The following is a 26459-nucleotide window of genomic DNA, read 5'->3' on the forward strand; positions in this document are numbered from 1 at the left end:
TGAAAATCATATGGAATTTCACATGGAAATTCGTCAATAAAAATGTGCGGAATTTTATAAGTGTAATTGATAAAAGTTTAGAGTGCCCTTCACTCTACCCATTTTCAGGGAGATAACAACAAGTGTGTAAGATTTGAAATTTGCGTTCAAATAGCCGAGAACGCGTTCCGATTTCTAGCTTGAATGCGTTAAAATTTCTTGACTACGATCCGGCTGTCAACATTAGCTGTCAAAATCCCGTTGGACTGTCAAAGTTTGCGTTTGACTGTTTCCTGCGTTTCCGTCTTTCTTTCCCAACGTCAAGATGGCTGATCAGGTACTGTTTTGCCATCCGCGCTCCTGATAATTTATCTATTATACGATTGTTTTGTGGTGAAACTTGAACTTTTGCCGATTTTGTAACAGAGATTAGTGCGTGGTACGATCGTGCATCGAAAGTTTCCTGCTAAAGTGACTATTTATCGTGCAAAAGTGATAGTTTCACACGTGTATACAAACGAAATGTCGGAACGGTTCGAAAACAACGTCCTTCTGGAGGGTGAAATTTGGTTGTTCCTCCAAATGATGAAAAAATCATGACGGTCTGCTGACTCCAACATGAAGAATGTCAGATTACCAACCCAATTATAATCGTAACTGAATAGTGCGAGGAATGCTACGGCGGAATTTCCGCTCCCGGAGGATTTTTGTTTACGATCGTGTGCAGTAGTTGTCAAAAGTGGTTCTAACCAAACTCTCCTCGGTTTTTTGACAGAACGAGCGTGCGTTCCAGAAGCAAAGCGGTGTCAACCTGAACCGTAAACAGGTTAACAAGAAGAAGGGCCTGCGTCTGCACCATAGCATCGGTCTCGGATTCAAGACCCCCAAGGAGGTAAGTCCGTTCGGTTAGCTGGAGCATTGTGTTGCTAGATGGTTCTCCTTTTTTATGATGATACCCCTCACGATGGTCTTCTGACTACCACATGAGGATACCCCCTTCTAAACCCAATAAACTGTCTGACAATGGATCGCTCAAAATGCGAACGAATGTCCAGTACTGTGAGTTGTACCACTAATCGTAGTTCCCGTTTCCGTTTTAGGCTATCGGCGGAACCTACATCGATAAGAAATGTCCCTTCACCGGCCACATCGCTATCCGCGGCCGTATCCTGACCGGAGTGGTCCGTAAGATGAAGATGCAGCGGACGATTGTGATCCGTCGTGATTATCTGCATTTCATCCGCAAGTACGACCGTTTCGAGAAGCGTCACAGGAATCTGAGTGTGCATCTGTCGCCGTGCTTTAGGTGAGTGCCCAATGGTCAATAACAGTGCCAGTGCAATAACTGTTGCCAAATGCAAGTGTTCACTCTGCGTCATTCGGAATACCCCATAGAATGATGCTATTTAATCTTGCAACAGTAAACGTTTTTCAAACAGCATAACTATTCTCGGGACGGTCCACGGTTCTCCAAAGAGGGGCCAGTTGGCGTTTCGCTGCAAGTAGCTGTTACAAATTATTTCGAAATCGTACTTCTGGCTGGAAAATCGTATCGAGGCTGTGGTTTAGCCACACGTTCAGATATGCATGGCTACAGTAGGTTTACAAAAGGTTTTCAATGATTTTTTATGTTAGATGGGACAAAGAGTTCTATGGAAGGATGATTTAAACACATTAATTTCTGGTTTAGTGAGGTCAATTAGTGCACATCAGTAAACGGTCAGGTTTTAGCGATACTGGGTAGGTGAACGGAATTCAAATTTGAGTAAGATTTTACGGCCGCGTGGTTCCAACAGGGAATATTATTTAATGCGTTTGAAGCCATTGTTTATGTTTGGGGTTGTTCCGCCTATTTAAATTAATTATATTGTCTAGCTGTTTTGGGACGACCTTCTACTAACGATTTTAAGAAAACAAAGCAATACATTTCTGATTTTTCTAGTCAAGCATAATCAAAGACTATTTTCTCAAGGTTCTAGAAGAAAAAAAAATACATCAACATTTTGTTCCACGGTAAAGTTTGAGCGGCAGGAAACGTAATTTTTAACTGTTATGATAGGGGAAATGGATGTAAAATCGACCTAAAGCTCCTTATTTGGGCCCATACTTAAATTCAGCAATCGACTAAATTTTCAATAGCAACCAAAAATATCCATTAGTACCGTCCCAATGACGTCTCGACACAATTGATAAATAGTAGATTTTTAGCGATGGGTCCAATCTTAGATCCATAGGCCAACATTAGAGCCATTTCCCCTATGCTCCTAGATCTTCTCAACTTTTCTTCATGAATATGTTGGTCACATCAGCTGTTCTAATCATTGCATTGTTAGGTCGTTTGCAATACTGCACGGCGAATGAGAACGACCCAAATTTGAGTTTAGTTCACTCATAATCGCCAAAAGTGCAGTTAAATTTGTCTCATGGTTTCCTGTGGAAAACCTAAAAAATCTGCCGGAAAATGAGGAAATTGACGAAAATTTTATTCAGTCTCGGAGTAGTACCAATAGACTGAGTGAATCCAATCTTTACTTTTCTCAAATTCGGGAATTTTTCCCTGGAAAAACCTGGGAAAACATGAGGAAAATTTACTCATCGCTGAGTTCCTGCACTTTTGGCGATTATGAGTGAACTAAACTCGAATTTGAGTCGTTCTCATTCGCCGTGTGTTGTATTTTATATGGACTGTTTCAATTTGAAACTAGAACAAAAACGCACTCGTCACAATACTGAGTTGCACGAGCACTATTTTGGGCCAGATTTGCAGCTGCTCGTCTATTCTGTTTTATTTCTGAACTGGTTTGAAACTCGAATGGAACGCTGTTTCTATGTTTTTTTTTTATGTATTTGATAAGCTTCATAAAGTTACTAGCCCTTATTTACTTACCATAAAAAAAGAAGACGAAGGAGCTTCCAAGGCTGAACCATTTGCCGGGTGAAATTTAATTCGTGGTTAAAAGTGACATTTCGAAAGTTATTGTCCATGTTCGAAAATTCTTGTGTATACAAATTTCGTGCAAAACTCAGCCACGGTTGTCAAAATCTAATGTCGTTTTCGTCATGGTGGGTACATAAATGGTGATACAGCTTTGTCACTATATAGGCGAGGAGGTCGCGGGGGGGAAAAGTGCGGTTTTATAGCAAATTGTAAACAAACTCGGTCGCTGTCCCATACAAAAATCCAACATGGCTGAATTATGAATTTGACACATTAGAACACTTCTCGATAGAGCTAGAATTAGGGCGTAACAGCTTTTGCTGCTAGAATTAGGGCGTAACAGACTTTTGTAAACAATGACTTCGCTCGATGATTTCTAGACACTCAAGGCTCGCCCAAGCAAATCAATATCACCATCAGGTGGGGAAGTCTTCCCCTAACCGATGGTTATGTTGGTTTGCGTGGGCGTGCCTTGAATTCCTGGAAATAATCGAGAGAAGTCATTGTTTACAAAAGCTGTTAGGCCCTAATTCCAGCTCTATCTAGACTTATTTGTAGTCACCTTGGTTTTCGTTTTCGCGGTGTAGCTACACCGGTGCTACACTGCCGTGCATCGAAATAGTTTAGAGTGTAGATATAGGATGCACTTTTTTTTACAAACAAATCGACAGTGAGCATGCATAAGGGCCTATACGCGATGATCGATTCTTTTCGTCGATTTTCTCTTTTGTTAATAACTCGCTAGATTTAACGTTTCTCGGTGCGTTTGCTGTTGCTTTTGATAGCCAATACAACCTGTTACTACTCTGCATTGAACAAATTCTAGAAAATGGTTTCGCTTAGCTGTAGCAATGCAAAGAGAAAATCGATGAAGAGAATCGATCATCGCGTATTCGCCCTTATGCATGCTCACTGTCGAAATCTCGATGAACATTTCAAATGGTCCTATCTGCTTTGATCGATTCTCTTCATCGACTTTCTCTTTTCATAACCACTGCTATGCAAACAGATTTCGCGCTAAATCTTCCACATAGTTTGATAAAGGAGGTTCTTATCTAGCGTCCAGAACGTCAAATACAACAGGGAAAGGTTTTGCAGCTGACCTTTTAAAATTTTTATCTAGAAATGATGTTGAGCTGTCAAAGACTTGCGCTTATTCCTGTTTAAGGCCGGTATAGAGATTGAAGCGAAGCGAAAATCTCACACAAAATACCACATTTTTCACCTGCGTGAAAAACGCAACTGGCAAATATTTCACTCGTTTTGAACTGTAAATATAGATACGATCCAGCGAAATCGAATTTTGTGGATCGCATCTTTTTCGTTTACGTTTACTTTTTTCACGCATGCACTGCCGGTAATTGCAAGTCAGTCCCATCTGCATTTTTATCAATTCAAGACCAACTATTGAAATGGCCTCAACTCCATTTTGTAAACAAATCTTGTAAGGCCATTTTCTCACAAACCGAAACCTACATTCGCAAACCTAAACCACAATCGGGTAGAGGATAAATTCCCCTACCTGTTCATTTTGTTGGTTTCCTTTGACGGACTTCGGTTCGCGAGGAAATGGCCTTACAATGTTTGTTAACAAAATGGAATTGAGGCCTTTTCAATTGTCTTGAATTTTGAGTTAGCATCATTATTCAGTTTATCGTTCGATGTTTTTTGAGATGTGCTATTGAAAAAATGTGGTTTGTTCAAGAAAAATGAAAATCAATACCAAGTCAAATTGCCTTGCCCCACAGCGAAAAGTAACCGCAAGTCAGTCCCATTAGAAAAAACATATGTTAGAAATGTTAGACAACAGATCGCATCATGAGTTTTGTCTCGAGACAGATTTTGTCCACTTCCCCCAGGGTATCTGGAACATGTCCGGATGTGGCCAATATAGTTCTTACGACACTCAGTTTGACCGCCAATGGATTTGGCTTTGAATTCTCATGTGATTTGATGTATCGCTTGATGGATTTTGATTTAAAAAGAATTTACCACTTCTCCGGGGATACCCGGAACATGTCCGTGTGTGGCCAACATGGTGCTGATCACTCATCATGACTCTTATTGATCTTATTTTTGAATTTTCATGTGAATTGATTTATCGCATGGTGGGTTTGGCACGTTTATGAAAAGCTCTGGTCTGATGAAGACTCATATACACCGGAATATGTTCCGGCCATTGCTCTGGAACCAGCGGAACAAATCTAGAAACATTCAATAACGTTAACGTTAGGTTACCACGGTATCTTTCTACTGTTCAATACTGTGCTAAACTAATGCAGCATCGTCATGGAATTCAGCCAGTTCTTTTTCTTTGCTAGCTGATGTCAGCATTTTCAGTGCAGTGTGACTTCTGCGATTCCAGTTTTCGATCTGAGGCAGATTTTCTCCCGAAAGATTGTGAAGTTCTAGACTGTGTCTGGAATTATAAATTGTAAATCGGCTGCAGTGTAATTGCAGTCGTTCCAAAACAAAGATTGCCTGTATCTTTAGAGAGATTGCAGCTTCTGTTAAAAAAGCTAGATTATATTGTGCTCACAAGGATGATGACCCCGGCGGAAGTTATTATAGGGGACAATTAAAGTTTTTCATCCAAATATACAGATTTGTAGCTCTTTTTTCATGATTGTAGCTGTAGTATTGTAATAGTTTGCACTTAGACTAATACGCGATTGATTGCCAGCTGCGTTCAAAATGCACTTCAGATATGTAGTACTTTCTATACCTGTTTCGACAGAAGAATCCCTCACCATCCTTCTCCAACGGGGGAGTTTGGTAAAGAGAGATGATCAATCCGATTTGTACTTTCCTAAAGTTGTCCTTGCTCGCTTTCTATCCAATTTTCACACTGCCGTTACTCTACGGAACTATCAACTCTAAACTTTCATCTCCTCATCTATCGTATAAAAGTAACCACCATCAACTAGGGGAAAAGTTGGCTTCGGCAATACCTTAACCTATTATCTTCAGGGGGTAAACAAAGTCCTAGAGCACTCAAATCTGGCCAATAGTTGCTCTGAAACACAATGTATCCACATGTCAAAATTGAGCTCTCAAGGACGTTGTTTACCCCCCTGACGATAATAGGTTAAGGTATTGCCGAAGCCAACTTTTCCCCTATGTAAATCGTTGACTACACGCAGAAGTAATACTAAACATAACATATAGGAGAATTTACGTATTCTCGGCAACCTAAGCAGCGACATTCTTTCTATAGCCTTTTTCTCTAAGGAACGCACACATATGCAGTATTGGTTTGTTTACAATCTATTGCTGCCAGCTGCTCTAACAAGTTCAGTCGAAAGAATTGTCAAAAACTGTTTTGAAACGCTTTTACAAAGCTCCAATCTTCTCTAGTGAGAGTGAGTATTGTCGGCAACCAGTTTTTCTTCGGCAACCGTTCCATTTGAACTGCATGTAAATCTGCTGTTCTATTATCGGCAACTCGAAATCAGCTACAATTTGTAGTGCGTGTGTTTCATTTCAAGAAAACCCTGCTAGATTGCTTTTTCTCAGTGGTAAAAATATAGTCAAATTGAAGCTGAAAGCATAAAGAATCGTTTGCATGCATTCAGCGAAGTGTTTTCGTAAGAAAATCCAGTGAAAATAGTGTTTCAATTTGGGTTGCCGAAAATAGTCTGTCATGCCGAAGCCGTCATTTCCCCTAGTCAAAGCAGTTTACTCATTTTTGACAACTCCATACAGGATGCAAAAATGAGTGCGATCTACCCAGCTGAGTAGATTCAATATAGCGTGTATAAGGTCTTTAAAGTTAAGTTTAAGGTATGAAAAGTTGAATTTTGTTACCGAAGGGCTTCGGGAGCTCCGAGCAATATTGGCGTCTTGCAGTGAAACTTTTCCAAGCTTTCGCCACCTACATTTCGAAGTAAGAACTACTAGAAGGAGGATAGTTTTCAAATTTTCCAAGTAAAACAGACGCTTTTGGGGGCAAATCGGTCCATAAAGAAAAACTAATAATTTCCCGTGGAAACTTTTGCTTGAATCGTGTAAGAAAACGTGTTTGAAAACTATTTGTTATTATTTCTGTATGGATTGGAGATGTTTTCATGGCAAATTATGCATAACAAGTTTGCACCCACGGGGAGCGGTTACCTCCTGCGTAGTTGCATTTTTCAGAAAATGGTAAATATGTGTGATTTTCACTAAGATGAAAGTGGAAATTAAGTGAATTTACTTAGGAAAGGTTGTTTCATGCTGGTGGTAATAGAGAATTGGTTATATAGGACGCCAATATTCAATAAATGTTCATTTTGGCCTTTTTTAAGTAAACATATTGATACTCACAATTTTCGATGGAAAACGCACCGGAACTTGATTTACTCAACACGCACCATACTATACAATGGTGCTAGATGGTCTTCAAAGTTATAACAAGATGACAAATCATCTTTATTTTGAGTAATTGAGCAATTTACTTCTGCTTACCATCATATTTACGATGCAGCATTGATGGAGCCGTGAAATGAAATGAATATGTCTTATGAAAGTTCACCTGGAAAAGTCAAAGATGCACATCAGTCTGATCGTAAAAACGTTTTCTTCTTCAATTCGAATGTTATATTGGAAGGATTTCACTCAGGCTTGATGAAAATTATGATTAAATGCTAATTTTCACGAATTTTATATGCAGTCTGTCAACATTATCATCATCATGCAGTGGCGACATCTGCGTTGAGCTTTTGCGGCAATCTTCCAATTGAACGTTGACCTTCAGTTGACCTTCTTATTCTTCTTTTTCTTTGGTTTTATCACGTCCCTTTATCCCTCAATTTAGTGGTCGAGATGCACTGTGGCATGTATAATCATATTCTTTACCCAGAGAAGTCGGCATTTCTAGACCGGACCGGGAATCGAACCCAGCCGCCAGCAAGTTGACCTATTATAATAAGTTCTTAATAGATTTAGATTAGAAAAGACTCGTACGGCCTGTAAACTAATTGCAAAGGCCCTTGAAGTTCACTTAAAAACCCACTAAAGATGACTGGTGTTGATCCAAGAAACATCTGATCTGGAATTGAATCAAAACGACGTTAAAATTAACTTATAATATTTGTGAAGTTAACTCATTCGACCTTTTTTTTATTTTTAAGGTCTCTACTTCCTGTCTATTCCTGACATAGCCTTTTTATTTCTGTAGAAGTTTGATCGCTTTGAAATTATTATTCTTGGATTCTGGATGCCTTCCTATATATACCTATATATGAAATACGACGATCTCAGAATGGTATAAATAATTAACAATTTATTTCTGCCCTCTTCCCCCACTTATATTTACAGAGACGTTGAGGCTGGAGATATTGTGACCGTTGGTGAGTGCCGGCCACTGTCCAAGACCGTGCGCTTCAATGTGCTGAAGGTGACCAAGCTCGCCGGAGCTAAGAAGAAGTTCAACAAGTTCTAATAAGCTAAGCGAGAGAAAACAGAAAAAAAGGAACGGTATGCAAAATGTGTGAGGAAGGAGTGAAATAAAATTCCATAAAATCAACACAACTTGAACGGAAAGCAATCAGCAACGATTTATTTAGTGAGGAAAGAAAATGGTCCAAGGTTAAGGAGGAATACGGGTGGTGTTCTAGGATGGTCTAGGTCTAGTTGTTCAGTTGAGCTTCGTCTGGGTAAGGTTAGCTCTGAGAGCCGGAATGAGAGCTTTTCGTGCACTCTGGCGCAGCAGGGTCAGTTTGAATTGCATCAGCACCACCAGGTAAGTTGCCATGAATGATATATTCTGAAAGCATTGAAAATTTGTCAAGAGATGCTTAATGGCACTGTATTTCCACTCAATCTTACCGATGTTATCAATCCGCGGTTGATGTTGGCGTACCCATCGAGATTCATGGTCGGCGGATTCTTATCGATGGCAACTAGGAACATTTCCACCTCCTTCTGCGTTGCCTTGTCCACCGCCGTGAGGTTCACGTTGAGTAGCCGTTGTTGGAAGTTCAGTCCAACCTTGAGTCGCGCGACCATCGACGACGACGGTACAGATTTGGTAAAGATATATGGCGTTAATTGAGTTGTAAACTCCCAATACAGGTCACAGACAGACAAACAGACGCACAGATTATGCGCTTCTCTTACCCTTTTGGAGGCGTGATGGGCCTCGTTGCAGATGATGAACAGCAGACTCATGCAGTAGAAAACAATGACGAATAAACCGACCTCCTTATAGGTCGCTCCGTGCTCGATGATTTCGCTCAGCGCTCCATAGGTGGCGATAATTGTGGTGAAGAAAATCACCAAACAATAGATACCGTACATGTTCGAGTACGCTTTTCCTTTTCATTCATATCCAAGATGAGCATAGCATACGACGATGGTGATGAGATGGCAGCGTGTTTGCGCGCGTGGAATCAAAACAAACATTAACAACAAAGATTAACATCAAGGCTCTTGAAGAAGTAAAATTTTTACGACTCTTTCCGTTTTCGATCGACGAAGCCGATAAAGTAGGCATAGGTACCTACCAAACCAACAACGACTGAATCAAATGAGAACAATGTAAATTTTATCGATCTACACACGAACAATGTTGGCGAAATGTAGGTACCTATCGCATAAATCGTTCCTGCTTAATAAGCTTACATAAATAAATACCAACCTAATTGTTGCATCATGTGACTGAGGTCGACCCATAGATGGCGATACTCGGTAAGCTTGTCGGCTGGACGCTCGGTGGCCAAAATATCGGTTAGTTCTTTGGCGAAGGCCTTGCTGGCCTCCCCGAAGGCGGTACAGTTGACGAACCTATGTAATAATAAATATCCTTGAATGGCTTGAATCAGACAGGATTGCTGATGGCATGTCATTTTTCAGTTAGGTTAGCTTATGTTAGGGCATTTCGAAGCAACATCTTAGCCGGTGGTTGGCTCAATGGGTTCTTATTATTAGAACCTATCTTAAGGCAATGAGTTGGATTACCGAGGTGAAGCATTCGGTTAAGTTGTTGAGTGAAACCAGTGTACGATACAAGCAATTAGTGATGTCACAAATTGCGTTAAACTAGTGATACTTTCGGCTTTCAGTTTTATGCTTAATTTTAATGTATACCGCATAGTTTTAGAACTTGAAAACTTCTCACGTTCCCTTATCTCTACTCACTAATCTCCCTCCGTGCCCGGAATATTTAATTTTTTAATAAAATACCCTGAATCTTTAAGATTTTTCCATATCCAGCCATATTTTCTAAGCATGAAATCATAAAAAAATCTGCCTCAGAATTTTTATTTTTTTCCCTAACCTTGAATCTTGGACCCTTTTTTGTGTGTTTTGACAGTGGATAAAATGAATTGAATACTTTAGGAGTATTGAGGTAGTTTTATATTCGTAATCTGCATTTCAAATGGATCCGAAATTCAAAATTTCATCAATTTTGGAGCGCTGAAACTATTTTAAATAAGTGTGATTACATTAGCAAAAAAATACCATCTTAGCGCCCCTCAAACAGTGAAGTGGTTACTTTGCTTTAAATCTTGATTTAAAAATCGAGATGAAAGTGTACGGGATCGAAAAAAAAATATCGTTGTGCTAGAAAACGGAGCCCTTGCAGATGATGTTTTAAAATTTTTCAAAACTAAAGAACCCAATTCCCTTATAATTTCCTCAATATTCTTGAATATCTTCTGCAGAACACTCTCTGAATTCTCATATTATTATTAATTGTAGCAATTCCCTGAAAAATACTCCTGAAAAAGATCATTATTTGTACTTCTGGTGCAGTATTGAAAACCCCCCGCAGAGATGCTAGCCGCTCCTTACCTACTACGAACATAACCCCACAGACAAACAGACATAACACATTGAATATTTCTCAATGTAAAACATCGTCGCTAAAACATTACCGCCATCTGTTGAGTACACTGTGGTGGGTAGTACGCTGAACAGATGGCGGTAGTGTGTAAACGTCAAATGCAAGGAAATTGACTATGCGCGCCACAGGTGGCGGTACTACCAACTACGATACTTTTAAATTGACCGTTAAATGCTTGTTCGAAGAACAACTTTCGACTGTTATGTCTGTTTGTCTGTGATAACCCTGTGCACTCCTCAACAGACGTGACTGGAGACGACGAGAGCACGCAGCTATCGTCTCTCTTCATCTTCCTCATCGAACCGTCATCGTGTGTGGATGCTTGGGTAAGTCGCTGGCAAAATTTGCAACTGCATTCCTCAGTGAATGGCCGAAATTCACATTGGCGATCCTGCCGGTGGAAACCACAAACGAAGTGACAGACGACTAATTGGCAAAGAAATCCATTTAAATAATGTGGTTCACTGTAATAGAATTTTCTTGGAAGCTTGTGCCATCATCCACCAGATGGGTTAGTTTTTTTGTTTTGAATTGAACAAAGTTGATTTTGTGTACAATGATTCTTTGACAGTGTGCAAAGAGAGCGTATCATTTTGTAATTTTTTAGTGCATTTCAGTTTTGAGTAGAGTGAAAGAGACAGAACCAAAACATTCTAGTACATTTGGTGAAAATGCTAGTTCAATCTAGTAGTAGTGTTGCCATGTGGTACAATCCAGTAGTAGTGGTGTTGCCATGTGGTACACTGAAAAATTGCAATAGCAGGTTAGTCACCAAAGTTTTTTAGCCGCTCCGCTAATAGTGTGAGGGAAGGGGGTGAGTTAAACGTTGCGATATGAGAGCGAATAGAGGCAAATAAATAGGGAAGACAACACCATGACCCAAATAAGTAACCAATGCATGCGGCTCACACTTAACTTGTTCTGTTTCTTTCTTTCTTCCTATAATGTACTAATATTAACTGCCTGAGGACAAATGGGAACACGACCAGAAGTTCAATAGGAGAAAATTCGAACAAGAAAAGAAGAATTCAACTTGCACCGGCAAGAGGAAGCAGACAGAAAGGATCATGTCGGTTGGAGACAGCCAATGTATACTGGACGAAGCTTGTATCTAGGAAAAGTCGTATGTGCAGGAAACCGTAAGTAGGATAAGAATCGTAAAAGGTGTGTGCTTGCTTGATAAGATCCTACACTATGTGATGTGATGAACTAGCCTACGGCTAAAAATCACAAAAATAAAGAAAAAAAAAAAAAAAATCCTACACGGAGAAAAAATACTACCCAAAATTTGAGTTCTTTTTACTTAATATTGACTTCAGCCTCTCACTTGCACTCGTTATTTTTGTCAAAAAAGGAACAAGAGATTCGACCCAACGATATAGTTCAGCCCAATAAGTTACTCTTGAGTAAAATGCATATTCTCAAATTTACGTGAATTAAACTTAATTTTGGGTAGAATATACTTAAGAGTAGGTATTTTTTTTTGTTGATGTTAAATCGAAACTACTATATGCGATTTACTCAAATTTGGGTTATTGGGCTGAACCCCGGAATTGAGGGAAAAGTACTTAATTTTGAGTAGTTTTTCATCTCCGTGTAACTTTACTCTAAATACACGGTAGGAATCGAATATCCATTTATGATTAAGGTTTTGCCCATTTTTCAGTGGGAGTGGCAATACTCATTGATGAGTGATTTATCGTACCCATTTATTAGTAACTGTTAGCAGCTAATGATTAATTGATTTACCTATTTTAGAATTACCTATACTTCACATCAGAACCTCATTTCCTTCAATTACTACTCCGTCGCAGCACACACCTTATATGGATCGCTAACCTTTATTTAGTTTCAGCATTTTCGACATTATAATCAAAAGGTGAGTTTTAAAAATATAATTACCATGCATGTAGATAAGTTAATGTACCAGAACCTGGACGGACACGAGCCTACCCAGGGGAGGACCCGGATACGACCACCCATGTGTGTCTAGAGTATCGCACGAGCTGGCGAGTGCAACGGGAAGGACAGTAGGTGTATAGACTAGGGGGTTGGTCCCTAGATAAGCCTTCTTAGCGGAAGGCACAGCCTATGCACTGAACAATTACAATTACAATTACAATAAAAGCCTTTTAAGATTGCACTCGTATACCTCCCCGTGGAATTTTTTTAAATCATCACTTTCATAGTTCTTCTATCTTTTTAATTGGCAAATCAAAGTTGGCACTCGTGGAGAATAGAAGAACTATGAAAGTGATGATGGTTTCAAAATTTTCCACGGGGAAGTATACGAGTGCAATCTTAAAATGCTTTTATTTTGAAAATGGAGCATTTTATTTAAATCTGGTTACTGCTACAGTGGAAGAAAAGCGGAAGTCTATGGTTACACCTAAAAATCTGAAAAGAAATTATGTTTTCTGTATTATATGTCTATTGAGTAGTCCAGAAGTTTTCTACTAACGTAGCACTAACCAGATTTAAATAAAATGCTCTATTCACAAAATAAAAGCATTTTAAGATTGCACTCGTATACTTCCCCGTGGAAAATTTTGAAACCATCATCACTTTCATAGTTCTTCTATTCTCCACGAGAGCCAACTTTGATTTGCCAATAGAAACTAAACGATCAATTCAACCTCTGGTGGTGAATAGGAGAACGTCAAAAAGAATGTTGTGAGCAGAAATTTTTGCCTTGAGACATAGGAAGCGGAACACTTTTTTACTTTTCCTGATAAATTGATTCATCTGAGATGCTGCAAAACTTAAGGCCGGCGCACAATAGATACGTTTTCGGGGTTTTTGACAGTTAGCCCATGCATTATCTGTCAAAAAACCCGAAAACTTATCTATTGTGCTGGTGTTCAGAAATATTTTTGTTGAGAAAAATGAAAAATTAGAAAAGTGCCTTAGTGGTTATGATCTTCCTGATTTCTTGTGTGTGAATAGTTAAGGTGCAAATCAGTTCAGATTTGTGGAAAATCGTACAATAAGACAATTACCGATGGAAATTGGCAAGATTTTGAATGAAAAATCCTGTTATTTGCGTTGGGGAAAATACTTATTCTGATTTAAACAAACGGTTTGGTTGACGTTTCTTCTCGAACTCGCGTGGCGCACTCTACGTTGGTGGTGCATTAAAAAGGCGTATTCTCCATGGGAGCCAACTTTGTTTTGCCAATCGTCTCTCTTCCTCTTCCTCATCGAACCGTCTTCGTGTGTGGACGCTTGGGTAAGTCGCTGGCAAAACCTACAACCGGATTCTTCAGTGAATGGCCGAACTTCACATTGGCGATCCTGGCAGGTCATTCCTGTGACTATTACCACAAACGAAGTGACAGACGACTAACTGGCGAAGAAATCAATTAAAATAATGTGGTTTGCTGTAATAGAATTTTCTTAGAAGCTACCAGATGGGCTAGTATTTTTGTTTTGATTTGAACAAAGTTTATTTTGTGTGCAATGATCTTTGACAGTCTGCCAAGAGTGTATCATTTTGTCATTTTTTATGTATTTCCGTTTTGAGTAGAGTGAAGGAGATAGAACCAAAACATTCTAGTACATTTGATGAAAATGCTAATACAATCCAGTAGTAGCAACAATCAATACGAAACTAACGATTTTAAATTGGCTCACCACTTTAGTAGCCTATTGGTCCCAAGCAAACGATTAACGTACCCTATTCTAGTTGAAATTCTATTACTACACCATGTTTGTTTTGATTCGCAATGAAAGTTTGACAGATAACATCAGGGGTGTGTGGAAACTATGCAGAACATGCAGGTGTGAGTGAAATAGCTTGGGACTGCTTGGGACCGTTGTTCTGGTACTGAAAGAGCCAAAAATAATAATGATTTTCTTCGGGACCCAGTGGTATTAGAGCCTCTATGGTAGTAGCAACAATCAATACGAAACTAACGATTTTAAATTGGCTCACCACTTTAGTAGCCTATTGGTCCCAAGTAAACGAATAACGTACCCTATTCTAGTTGAAATTCTATTACTACACTATGTTTGTTTTGATTCGCTATGAAAGTTTGACAGATAACATCAGGGGTGTGTGGATTCATGCAGAACATGCAGGGGTGAGTGAAATAGCTTGGGACTGCTTGGGACCGTTGTTCTGGTACTGAGTGAGCCAAAAATAATAATGATTTTCTTCGGGACCCAGTGGTCTTAGAGTTACCTCTATGATGATACACTGTTTGCACACTGTCAAAGATCATATTTAAAAAAAAATCAACTATGTTCAAATCAAAACGAAAATACTAGCCTATCTGGTGGCTGATGGCACATGCTTGTAAGAAAATTCTATTACAGCGAACCACATTATTTTAATTGATTTCTTCGCCAGTTAGTCGTCTGTCACATCGTTTGTGGTATAAGGCTGATGTTGTGGCAAAAATGTATAATAAAATAGTTGATTTTCGTTTCGTGTAGTATCTAGTCACGCTCGATTCATTTAAAATGCATCCGATTGATATTCCACGTGTAAACATCGAACAAAAAGAAGACCAAAAAATCTCCGGACATAATTCTTCTCTCACAAAATTTGCGAACGAAGAACTAAGGCGGAACAACAAACATCGTGGGTATATTTCCACGGCGTATCACTAGCGATGGCAGTTCAAAGGGTGGAGATCACGACAAAAACATATTTTTTGATTATGACGTAGGACTACATCTGTGATTTTTATATGGGGGTACACTTAATGAAAACCGAAAATGAAACATGTACAAATTCATGAAAGATTTTGAACTTTAATAACCCAGCTGCCCCTGGACAAATTTCAATAATTTTAACACTAATCGATCAGAAATATTTGTACGCATCTTCTAAATTTAAGACTTTATCATTTTTCAAAATGTCACTATTGAAAATTGTACGATTGTGTAACTGTTGCTATGATAATTAAAATTATCTCCTATCGCATGCGAAAAGCAATTTCCCTAACACAGATTTCAAAGTTTAATTTCATCCGGTCTCACCAAACGGTGTTTATTCATTCACCGCGTGGTGCGTGGTGAGTGGTGGTGCCATCAAAGTTGCCCTCAACCGCTGATCGGATTCAGTCCAATCACCGTGTGTCCAGTAGTCGGCATCAGCAGCAGCAGTGCTTTCGGCGTGTGGCGTTGAGAGCTGCAGCCCATATGAACATCCATCCATCGTGAGTTTCTGTGGGCCATCTATGTCAAGCGCGTCATACTAAAGAGTATAAACAGAGAGAACCCCGCTCAAATTCCTATTCCTACACAAAACACAAGCTCCTACTGCAGTTAACAAATAAGATTTATTATATAAGACCACGTAGTCCTACCATAGAGGTAACTCTAAGACTAGAAGGTCCCGAAATAACGTGCTCAACTTTTTGGCTCAGCTCTGGTACTCCCTTCGGTCCCAAGCTAATCGATTCACCCCTCGAAACATAGGAAAAACCAATAACCCCTAATTTTATCTGTCAAACTTTCATAGCGAATCAAAACAAACATTGCGTAGTACTAGAATTTCGACTAGAATGTGATACGTTAATCGTTTGCTTGGGACCAATAGGCTAGTCAAGTAGTGAGCCAATTTTAAATCGTTAGTTTCGTATTGATTGTTGGTCCTACGTCGCCATTGCGTACAACCCCATAGGGATGTTCCTTCCTTGTAGTTTTTAGTGATTCGTGATGTTAGATTATACCACAAACGAAGTGACAGACGGAGCGGCTCGAAAACTTTGGTGACGCACCTGCTATTGCAATTTTTCAGTGTACCACATGGCAACACCACTACTACTGGAGTGTACCACATGGCAACACTACTAATGGATTGTACCACATGGCAACACTAAATGTACTAGAATGTTTTGGTTCTATCTCTTTCACTCTACTCTAAACTGAAATGCATAAAACAATGACAAAATGATACACTCTTTGCACACTGTCAAAGATCAAATTGCACACAAAATCAACTATGTTCAAATCAAAACAAAAATACTAGCCCATATGGTGGCTGATAGCACAAGCTTCTAAGAAAATTCTATTACAGCGAACCACATTATTTTAATTGATTTCTTCGCCAGTTAGTCGTCTGTCACTTCGTTTGTGATTATTTGTTTATTTGTTTATTTGTTCTTCGTCTTCGACAGTGTCGTACAGACTAGTTTAACTTATGCTATGTTTTTAATCCTATTTTTAAAACAATTTTTGGACACATTAAAATCAAACAAATCACTAACATTGTTGAAAGCTCTGAGGCAAGAACTGAGCGGGTTGTTATGACCATAACATGTTCTATGTGCGGGAACTGCGATAAGTGCTGAGTACCGCAGCTGACGCTGTGGAACGTTCAGTGATACTTGCAGGAGAAGATCCGAACAGTCGACGTTATTCTGGACGATATCGAATATAACCAGCCGCTGCAATTTCAGCCGTCTTGCCGATAGCAGTTCCAGATCAATTAGTTGACATCGTTCTGGATATGCAGGTAGATGGACAGGATCATTCCACGGTAGGTGCCGAAGAGCAAAGCGAATGAATGATTTCTGCACACGTTCGATGCGGATCACCTGAGATGTATGGTACGGTGCCCAAATGGGAGCAGCATATTCCAGGATACTTCGCACTAAAGCACAGAACAAGGCTTTTAATGTGTGCACGTCGGTGAATTGAGATGCATTGCGGCGAATGAACCCAAGAACGGAGAAGGCTTTGGCAGTAACGGTGGATATATGTTCGTTGAATCGAAGCTTACAATCCATGATAACTCCTAAATCACGGATAGACTGCACATGTTCCAGCGGACCAGTGTCAATATTGTAAAGATGATTGATGGGAATCCAACAACGGCTAAAAGTGATCACCTTGCACTTATTGATGTTCACGCACATTCCATTTTCCTTGCACCATCGTGAAAGGGCATCGATGTCAATCTGCAGAGCAACACAGTCCAAAACAGACTTGATGACTCTGAAGATTTTGAGGTCGTCGGCAAAAAACAACTTTCCAGAAGATATTTGCAGGCACAAGTCATTGATGAAGAGCACAAAGATCAATGGACCTAACACACTCCCTTGTGGAACTTCAGATGGAATGTAGAAGGTCCTGGATCGTGCTGAGTTCACCTGGACGAATGCTTTCCTACCAGTCAGGTAAGACATTAGCCAGTCGGCTATCCAATCGGGAAAACCCATATGTCTCAGCTTTTCCACGGCATAGCTATGCGGAACAGTATCAAATGCTTTCGAAAAATCAATGTATACAGAGTCCACTTGATTTCGGCTTTCAATCTCACGAAACAAAACGTTGGTGTAGCATAATAAGTTGGTTGTTGCAGAGCGATGGGGAACGAATCCATGCTGGTATTCCGAAATTATCGGTTTTGCTGCAGACAGTAAGACCTCGTGGACCAAGGATTCAAAGAGCTTTCCCAGGCAACAGAGAATCGAGATCCCGCGGTAATTTTCAACGTGCCGCACGCTACCCGATTTGTGGATGGGAATCATTTTGGCAGTTTTCCATAAACCTGGGAATGTTTTTTCATTTAACGATCGATTGAACAGTATCGTCAAAGGTTTAACTATAGACTCGGCGCAATTCTTCAGCAGTGTTGGAGTTAAACCGTCGACTCCGGCTCCTTTCGACGCATCTAGTTTGGCTAACGCTCTCAACACTTCCTCACGAGAAAAATTGAAAAAAGGAAGGTGGATATCATGGGATGGCACATTTTGAAAACAACCCGGGTGAGGTTGGGGCGACTTATACTATTAACTATGTGTAAAACTAATAAAATCATTCAGAAAATGTCGTAAAATTGGATTAATTTTGTAGGTCTTCAAAATTCGGGTTTCACGATATGGTGATTTTGGAATTCCGCCCTTTTCAAATGTTAGTCTAGAATTGAGAGGTTTCTACGATCGAAGGCGGCTCAAGCTCTGGTGGTGAGAATTGTCAGAAGCACTCGACTGTGGTGTTGACAAAAGTAAATATATTTTTCCTCATGTTCGGGACATACCTAAATCAACTTCGACCAGACATTTGATCTATTGTGTTATACCCCATGTCCTTAGTTTAGTGCATGTCGTATTACTCCATCACTATTGAGAAATGATGAAACATTCGGTTTTGCTACAGTTGTCATTCTTGCTTTTATCGCAAGGATTCGATTCTAATTGTAAGTTCCCGCTCTTTATACCCTTCGGAGTGTTGTAACGCCTTCCAATCCTTTGTCAGTTAAAGACAGATTCCTTCGCAACAAAATCAAGCAATAACACCGATAATGACCATGCATCAGAACCCTACTCTTAACCACTTTAAACTAGAGAACAGCGAATAAAAGATTATTAATCACGTAGATGAAGAACAACTACCTAGCTAATTTTTCCTTATTTCAAGATCATCCTCGGTGGACAAAGCCTTGTCTTGTCACCAGTGTTGGAAAAATATCAAAAAATCAAATCTCACCTAAGTACAAGATCATGCTTGATTTTCGTAGACAAAAATCAAGAAGCAACAACTGCGGTTGATATTGCAAGCTGTTATATTGCAGCTCGGAATATCAAGCTAAAGCGCCCATTACACATATCAATATATTGACAATAAATTGACATACTGACAATATTATTGAAAAGGTGATATTGAAGACGATGATCGATGTCAAGTATTGACGAAAAACTGATTTTAATTTCACTTTGTCAATACTCAGAATGTATTCACAAAAAACCGTCAATTTCACCATCAATATCATCGATGTACAAATATTGACAACATTAATGGCAATACGTTAGAAGTCTTTTTGACCTCAATGTATTGAAGTCAATATTACTTGTCTCAATTTCCCCACACAAGAAACATGGATCAGCGAAAGAAAGTGTGTTTAGAGTTCATGTTCGGGTCCAAACAGAAACGATTGCTGAACTTGTATGTATTGAACATACTAGCTACACACTGAATTCGGTAAATTTTGCCGGGTTTTTGAACAGCTGAAAAAATTGGAAAAATTTCAAATGACCGTTACTCGAAGGAAATCAATAAAATCTACGAATTGGTTTTGTATCGTTCAAAAGAGGTTGACTTGGTCCGAACATTTTTGGTATAAATTTCCATTTTTTTTTAATTTTTCACTGATTTGTAAACTTTTACCGAACAGCTCCGTTGTTCAAAAATTACCAAACACCGGAGTCCTGGTTTAGTGGATATATATAGAAACCAACTTTCACCCAACATTTATTTATACTTGCCTTTTTCAAATTAATTTTCAGGATTTTTAGAATAAATAGTGTTAAATAATGATCTATTCCAGGTCTACTCTTAAGTTCTCAGAATGATGTAAGAACTAGGTGATTAGTTATAGCATTAGTTATAGGTATAGCATAGCATTTTTAATATCACTGAACTCTCCTGTTTTGTTAGAACAATAATGTTTACCTAATGTTACCCATACATATAGAGGGTTATTCCGAGAGTCGAAGTGATTTTTGTCACTAGTGAAGTGAGATGCAAATCAAATGGAGAGTCACGTTACCCTAGGGGCACGCAATAACCTTTAACTCTAACGCAGGCAACGGCTCTAATTAAATTAATTCCATTAACTACTGCTTTAATTACATTAATTACACAATGTAGAACATTAACTACTTTTTAACTCCATTAATTACAGTCGAAATTTCGTAATTAAAGTACATTAATTACATTGTCAATACTTTTAATTACATTAATTACGGATAGATAGTTTTAATTACCGTCAGTACTACTTCAAAACGCATTAATTACTTTAAGTACTTTTGATTACATTTTAACTTCAACGCACCGCTTCTTTGTATTGCGTGGCCCTCGACGTTACCACGACGTGACTTTTCTTACTTCACTAGATACAAAAGTCACTAAGACTCTCGGAGTAACCCCCATAATGCTTGGTTTTATCATAATGGTACACTTGTTTTATCATGATGAAAATCTTCTTATACTTTCTGGCAAACTACTTTTGATGATTAGTAAAGTCAACTAATGTGATATGTGATATAAACTGTACTAATGACCACACATATAGTTTATTAATTAACATAGGATGTCTCGTGAACGTGGGTTATTCTGCGTGAGCTGTAAATCCGCGGATTTATCATTCATATACCAAATTGTAACTTTTTGACAAGACACAGAAAATACACAGGACATGTACTTCCAAATTGATAGAATATAATCAAATCGAGTGCGCGGAATTACTACACGTGTGGAATACCCCACGTTAACGGTACGCAGTTTCCCAAATAGAAACTATCATGCTGATGTTTTGGTAAATATTCATAAATGAAAATCATGCATATAATAATTAATTTACGGTACATAGTAGGTACCGTTCCGATTCAAATTTCGGACGATTCAAATTTTGGACACTTTCATTTTAAATTAAATATTACATCCAGTTAGAAACAAAGTAATAATGTTAGATGATCGTGGAGGGCACTAGTCAAAAAAATTTACAATTTACAAGACATGTGGATCATATTCGACCGAGATAATCAACTTTTAAAAGTGTCCGAAATTCGAGTTTAAGTGTCCGAAATTTGAATCGGCACGGTATACGCTGATAGTATTTATTTTATTTTAAAGTAAAAAAATAACCCCCCTTATTCTGCGAGTCACGTGACTCTCTGTCACCGGTGAGGTGACAATTGTCACCTCGTGTGAGGTGACCCTCCATGTAAATCAAATGGAGAGTCACCTCACACGAGGTGACTATTGTCACCTCACCGGTGACAGAGAGTCACGTGACTCGCAGAATAGGGGGGAACATGATTATGCTAGTGCTTTGGTAGAAAATGTACATCGATATAAACGAAGCCTGGGTGATTGGTGACTGTAAAAAGATACATTTTGACGTAGAACTACGTCTTTGTCGACTATACTGGGGTGCAAATCAAAAAATATGTGTGGTGAAGGAGTGTTAGATTTTGAACGCTTGTAACTTTATCATTTATAGATGAAATTTAAATCTAAATACGCCAATCGATAGAATATTACATTACAAACCTGCTGAAATAAATATTTTTCCAATTTTGCTGTAATTAAACTTTTGAAAATGTACAAATGATAATTTTATCACTGTTTTCATGAAATTAGCCTTTTTCCCAAACCCAGTCATTATAAAAGAATACCACTTGGTTGCACATCATTCTGCTTGAAACTGAAAAGATATAAAACAGCGCTGCTCTGCTGCCTCTGTTCATTACCGCTTCGGACGGCGTGGCACTAGGTCCTGCAGCAAGCAGGACCAAGTCAGCTGCTCAAGGTGGATCACGGCGTGTCCACCACAATGAGTAATGAGACTTGAAAAAACGTGCCTGTAAAACTCCCTCCCCCTTAACATAACCCGAAAAAGACATGGACTTTGACTATCATTTTTTCCGGGAAATAAATTTTAAGCAAACCACAATTATGTTTACCTACATTTAATTTTTTACATACAGAGCCAACATTTTCAAAAAAAAAAAATTGTTTAACAGAAGGCATACACTCGATGAATTACCAACAACTGACTGTAAAACATATCAGGTACCTCTATACATAAAATTATATTAACATCCAAAGTCCATCCTTTTTTCCATATTCTGCACAAAAGAAACGTTCTGCCCCGTCCCCATTCATAATAAAATGGCGGGAAATCCTGTCAGTTGTGGGGCTTAGAAAGTATGTTTTGTGCAGAATATGAAAAAAGGAGGGACTTCAGATGTATTTTTTCTGCAAAATATGTAAAAAAGGAGGGACGTCGGATGTTAGCCTAAATGCATATATCATGCATCATAGATAGAGATCGATAGATAGGTTCTACGTCATACTGCGGTCGTGTCTAGGACACAACCATTGAATTTTTTTATTTAGTTTGAAATGGATTGCATATCACACACGAACATTTAAACAAATGGCAACACTGCATATCTCGCTGCATGCGCGAAGGTGCTTGTGAGTCAGTCGATCTAAATGACATACGTTCTCCCTCCTCTTGGGTAGGGGAAGAATATTGACAAAGAGAAATGAAAATCAGTTGTTCAACAATACTCGTCATCAATCCATCGTCATCAATATTACATTTTCAATAATATTGTCAGTATGTCAATTTTCTGTCAATATATTGACCCGTGTAACGAGCGCTTTAGCGTATTGTCATTAATGTTGTCAATATTTATGTATTGATAATATTGTAAGGAAAATTGACAATACGATGTTTGTCAATATATTGACATGTGTAATGGGCGCTTAACAAAACTCACCAGCTGCAAATCTCACAAATTGATTGGTGAGATTGAATTACATGATTTTGGCTTTACACCCGAACGCAACCGAAACATCCATAACGGCTGGCAGCAGTCACTTCGTGTCTGCCATCGGTGAAGAGAAAAGAGAGATATCATTATTATACCTTCTCTTTCTAAGAAAACGAGGTGCAACGGAATCATTTTTGCGTCGATTCAGCTCACAGCTTGATTTTTGCACGTTGTGAATATTCTCGCAACATCAAAGGAGCTTGTAAAATCAATATCAAGCATTATATTTTGCTCCAATATCACGCGTGATATTGGGAGCGTATGAGAGCGGAATAATATCAATTTGCTAATGATTATGCCATAACTGCTTGTCACTATCAACAAGGCATAAACAGTAAAAAGGACTAAGATATCAGTTATAACCAAAGTACGCCCACGCAAACCAATACCACTTTTGGAAAGGTGATAGTTGCCCCTATCAGATGATGTTGTTGGTTTGCGTGGGCGTACTTTGGTTCGCGTGTAAAGGGCCTTAGAAAGTTTGTTTACAAATGCTTTTGTGCCGTTATCAAATGTTATGCCTGATATATTCCTTTGATTACAAAAATAATCCTGTTTCCCTAGTTTGAAGTAGTTCGAACCAGGCTTCGGTGGTAGATCTTAATGCCAGTAACGTACTTTCCTTTATTTAACATCGGTCTCTGTTCCGAAATCTAGTGCCAATCACCGACGGACATCGATTGTCATCCATTGACGGCAATCGAATGTGCAGGAAGGCAGCTTCCACATCTGCGTTGGATATCGCACCCATTCAACACACTTGGGCCGGGACCAACGGCTTTACTTCCCTTCCGAAGGAAGACGTGACCAGAGATTTTTATACCTCAGAAAAATCCCACCGACCTCGGCTGGGATTGAACCCAGACCCATTGGGGTGAGAAAGCAGTCACGCTTACCACTACACCATCGGCGCCGGCCTACGAAAAGGTAATGTACCAGGCGTTACTGGGCAAAGCCTTAATTATGCAATATTTTTGCCTGTGTGGTGCTTGGTATAAAAAAGAGGTATGTCTTCTTTTTCTTTGGCTTTATAACGTCCCCACTAGGATTTTACGCCGTCTCTCAAGAGTCAGTGTTCTTTTTAAAATATCCCACAGTTGTTAATTAAGAGCTTTCTAAGCATGTGTCATTTAAGTATTAGTATTAATTGTGGGGCAATTACAATCATACTCTATGCCCAGGGAAGTTAAGAAATTTTGCAATCCGAAAAAAAATCCAAGGCCGGACCGGGATTCGAACCCAGCCGCCACCAGCAAGGTCTTGCTTTATAGCTGCGCATTTACCGACTGAGTTAAGGGAGGCCCATGAAATAATATAGAATTCACTTTTCCTTACCACAAACTGCAGAATCCGTTCAACATTGCCAGGATGTGATAATAGGCAAATGTATGGGTCAGCTGGAAGTCCGGCTGCAAGTAGTGCTGGGACAGAATGATCGCAATACTCAACGACCAGGAAACGACACACAACGCCCACGTGATGGGGTACAGTTTTGGAAACACTATCGGCTTTCCGGTGACCATCAGGTACTTGTACTGATAATCGGTCCACATGTTCTTGAACTTGGCCACTTCGGACCCGTTCCGCCATGATGCGATAGGTAGCAGGAAGTGCGGAACCAAGATGCTCATGAAGATGATGTTGTAGATGACCTCGTCGAACCGTTTGTCGCTGGTCGAGATGAATCGGTTGATGCGCTCCTTCGCTACCAGCACCACCAGGACTGTTTCGCAAGCGTAGATTACGTACGCCCAAATGAAGGCTTTCGAGCACCAGGTGAACGTAGTGCGGGGCATGTTGACTCCTGCATGGGGATGCGGCGTTCAATTTAGTAAGTTATGACGAGAATAAATCTACCGACCTTTAGGACTTCTCATGATCGGCATAACTCCCATTATTTGAAACAGCACCAGGAGGCTTCTTGTGGTGTGATAGAAGGAGTCGTGTTTGTCCAGCAGATTTACATCGGCTTGGAATTCCAGTTTTCGGATGTACATGTGGGTTGGTGATGCATTATCTGGAATAGGCAATGTAATAGTTTCTAGCAAGTTAATATTTTGTGAATAATTTTATACGATCTATCGATCTACACTGCTTTCAAACAACAAACTAATAGTTAACCAACTTTTCGATTGTTTCCTAACTATTCCTTCCTTTATTTTTTTTTTGCTTCATAAAGTATCAAACTTAACCCTCAACATCTCAATCACTCAATTAACAATCCATCCAAAGCACAATCATGATTGAAATTTATAATACCTTTTTGCAACTGCTGCATCTGCTCTTTGATGCGGCGATTATCTTCCAGTTGTTGGCGTTGGTTCGGATTCAAAATCTGCTGCCGTATCTGGTACTGCGAATCTTCCATCTGGGTGTGAATCATTTTGGCGCTGAAGTTGCTTTATTCGGGTATAGTCTCGCCCGCTTAGTCACGTGTTTCGTATTTACAGAGAACGCGGTTAACTTTAATGATTTCTATTCCGCGATTTCCAACTCTATGTGGATTTCAATTTAAGCTATAATCCAAATGGTCTATTAGTATCACTCTGATGGCGGGAGCTGGCTGCGTTGATGGAGAATTTATTCTCTGTGTTGCCACTTTGTTTCACGCGCACGAGAAGTTTTTGCTTATTTTTATAGTACCAGTTCCAATTACTTCCAGAATTTGTATATTTCTTTTACCCACTACTGTGGGTTATAGTTGTGCAATCAATTTGCCAGCCTTTGTGGCTTGCAATTCCTCAGGGTGGGATGGTACTGTGTGGACACTGATGAACGTAAACTGTGTGTGCGCTTCTGGAGTATGGCTTTATAGTACAGCTGAGGCAGAGGAAGGTCGTTAAAGACTTATGAGCTAACATTGTTTTTTGTTTGTTCTTGATTCAAAATTAATTCGCTTCGGTTTATCTATTATTGATGGGCGGCTATAACGTAGTGGGGGGGAGATCTATGACATGAGTGACTAGTGATGGGATGGAAGATGGAATTAATTTATGATGGCAGTTGTATCTTTAGCATTGTTGGCTTTGGCGAAATGCTTTTTCTCTGGCACTGAGGGACGGTCAGTAGGTCACTTTAAAGCAGTTTGTGTGCAAAATGCACAGATGATTGTCTTATTTACGAAGCGTTGGGGGTCTGTGACTGCTTTCGGTTTCTAATACTATGAATCCAGATTATAATCTGATAGGGTAAATGACGGATACGGCACTACCTTTACGCTTTACCCATTATCTTCAGGGGAGTAAGCCTTGAGCCACATAACATATGCAAAACTTCTAGCTAGATGTCTTTTGAAAAGTAAAGTCTTTTAACTATCCTTACTTTGTTATAACTGGCATAACTGAACATTGACATGTCAAAATAGAAAAAAAAAAGATGATTGAACTAAAATTAAATTCAAGGAACCGAGATTTGA

The 26459-nt window shown here is 39.2% G+C and overlaps 2 protein-coding genes across 2 annotated transcripts; one reads left to right on the forward strand and one right to left on the reverse strand.

Moving 5' to 3' along the window:
* Positions 1-238: 238 nt before the first annotated feature.
* On the forward strand, positions 239-8444 carry RpS11 (ribosomal protein S11). The gene is made up of 4 exons (XM_065225262.1): positions 239-316; positions 755-871; positions 1080-1285; positions 8216-8444. Exons 1-4 carry the CDS (start codon positions 305-307, stop codon positions 8337-8339), a joined length of 459 nt encoding a protein of 152 aa, XP_065081334.1. The 5' UTR covers positions 239-304; the 3' UTR covers positions 8340-8444.
* Gr21a (Gustatory receptor 21a) lies at positions 8251-25427 on the reverse strand. The gene is made up of 7 exons (XM_065225227.1): positions 25304-25427; positions 24906-25061; positions 24380-24848; positions 9537-9682; positions 9017-9213; positions 8726-8887; positions 8251-8663 (listed from the first exon to the last, which is right to left on the reverse strand). Exons 1-7 carry the CDS (start codon positions 25425-25427, stop codon positions 8535-8537), a joined length of 1383 nt encoding a protein of 460 aa, XP_065081299.1. The 3' UTR covers positions 8251-8534.
* Between the last annotated feature and the right edge of the window lie 1032 nt (positions 25428-26459).

The sequence above is a fragment of the Ochlerotatus camptorhynchus genome, unplaced genomic scaffold, assembly GCF_037179485.1.
Source record: "Ochlerotatus camptorhynchus isolate MF236.1 unplaced genomic scaffold, CSIRO-AGI_Acam_v1.1 ptg000222l, whole genome shotgun sequence".
Lineage (NCBI taxonomy): Eukaryota > Metazoa > Arthropoda > Insecta > Diptera > Culicidae > Ochlerotatus > Ochlerotatus camptorhynchus.

Excerpts from the sequence above, each read along its gene's own strand:
- RpS11 (XM_065225262.1), top strand. Across the intron at positions 872-1,079 it reads GATTCAAGACCCCCAAGGAG|GCTATCGGCGGAACCTACAT; the intron begins GTAAGTCCGTTC and ends TTTCCGTTTTAG. Across the intron at positions 1,286-8,215 it reads CATCTGTCGCCGTGCTTTAG|AGACGTTGAGGCTGGAGATA; the intron begins GTGAGTGCCCAA and ends TTATATTTACAG.
- Gr21a (XM_065225227.1), bottom strand. The coding sequence starts at position 25,427 with ATGATTCACACCCAGATGGAAGATTCGCAGTACCAGATACGGCAGCAG. Across the intron at positions 25,062-25,303 it reads GATGCAGCAGTTGCAAAAAG|ATAATGCATCACCAACCCAC; the intron begins GTATTATAAATT and ends TGCCTATTCCAG. Across the intron at positions 8,664-8,725 it reads ACCGCGGATTGATAACATCG|AATATATCATTCATGGCAAC; the intron begins GTAAGATTGAGT and ends CAATGCTTTCAG.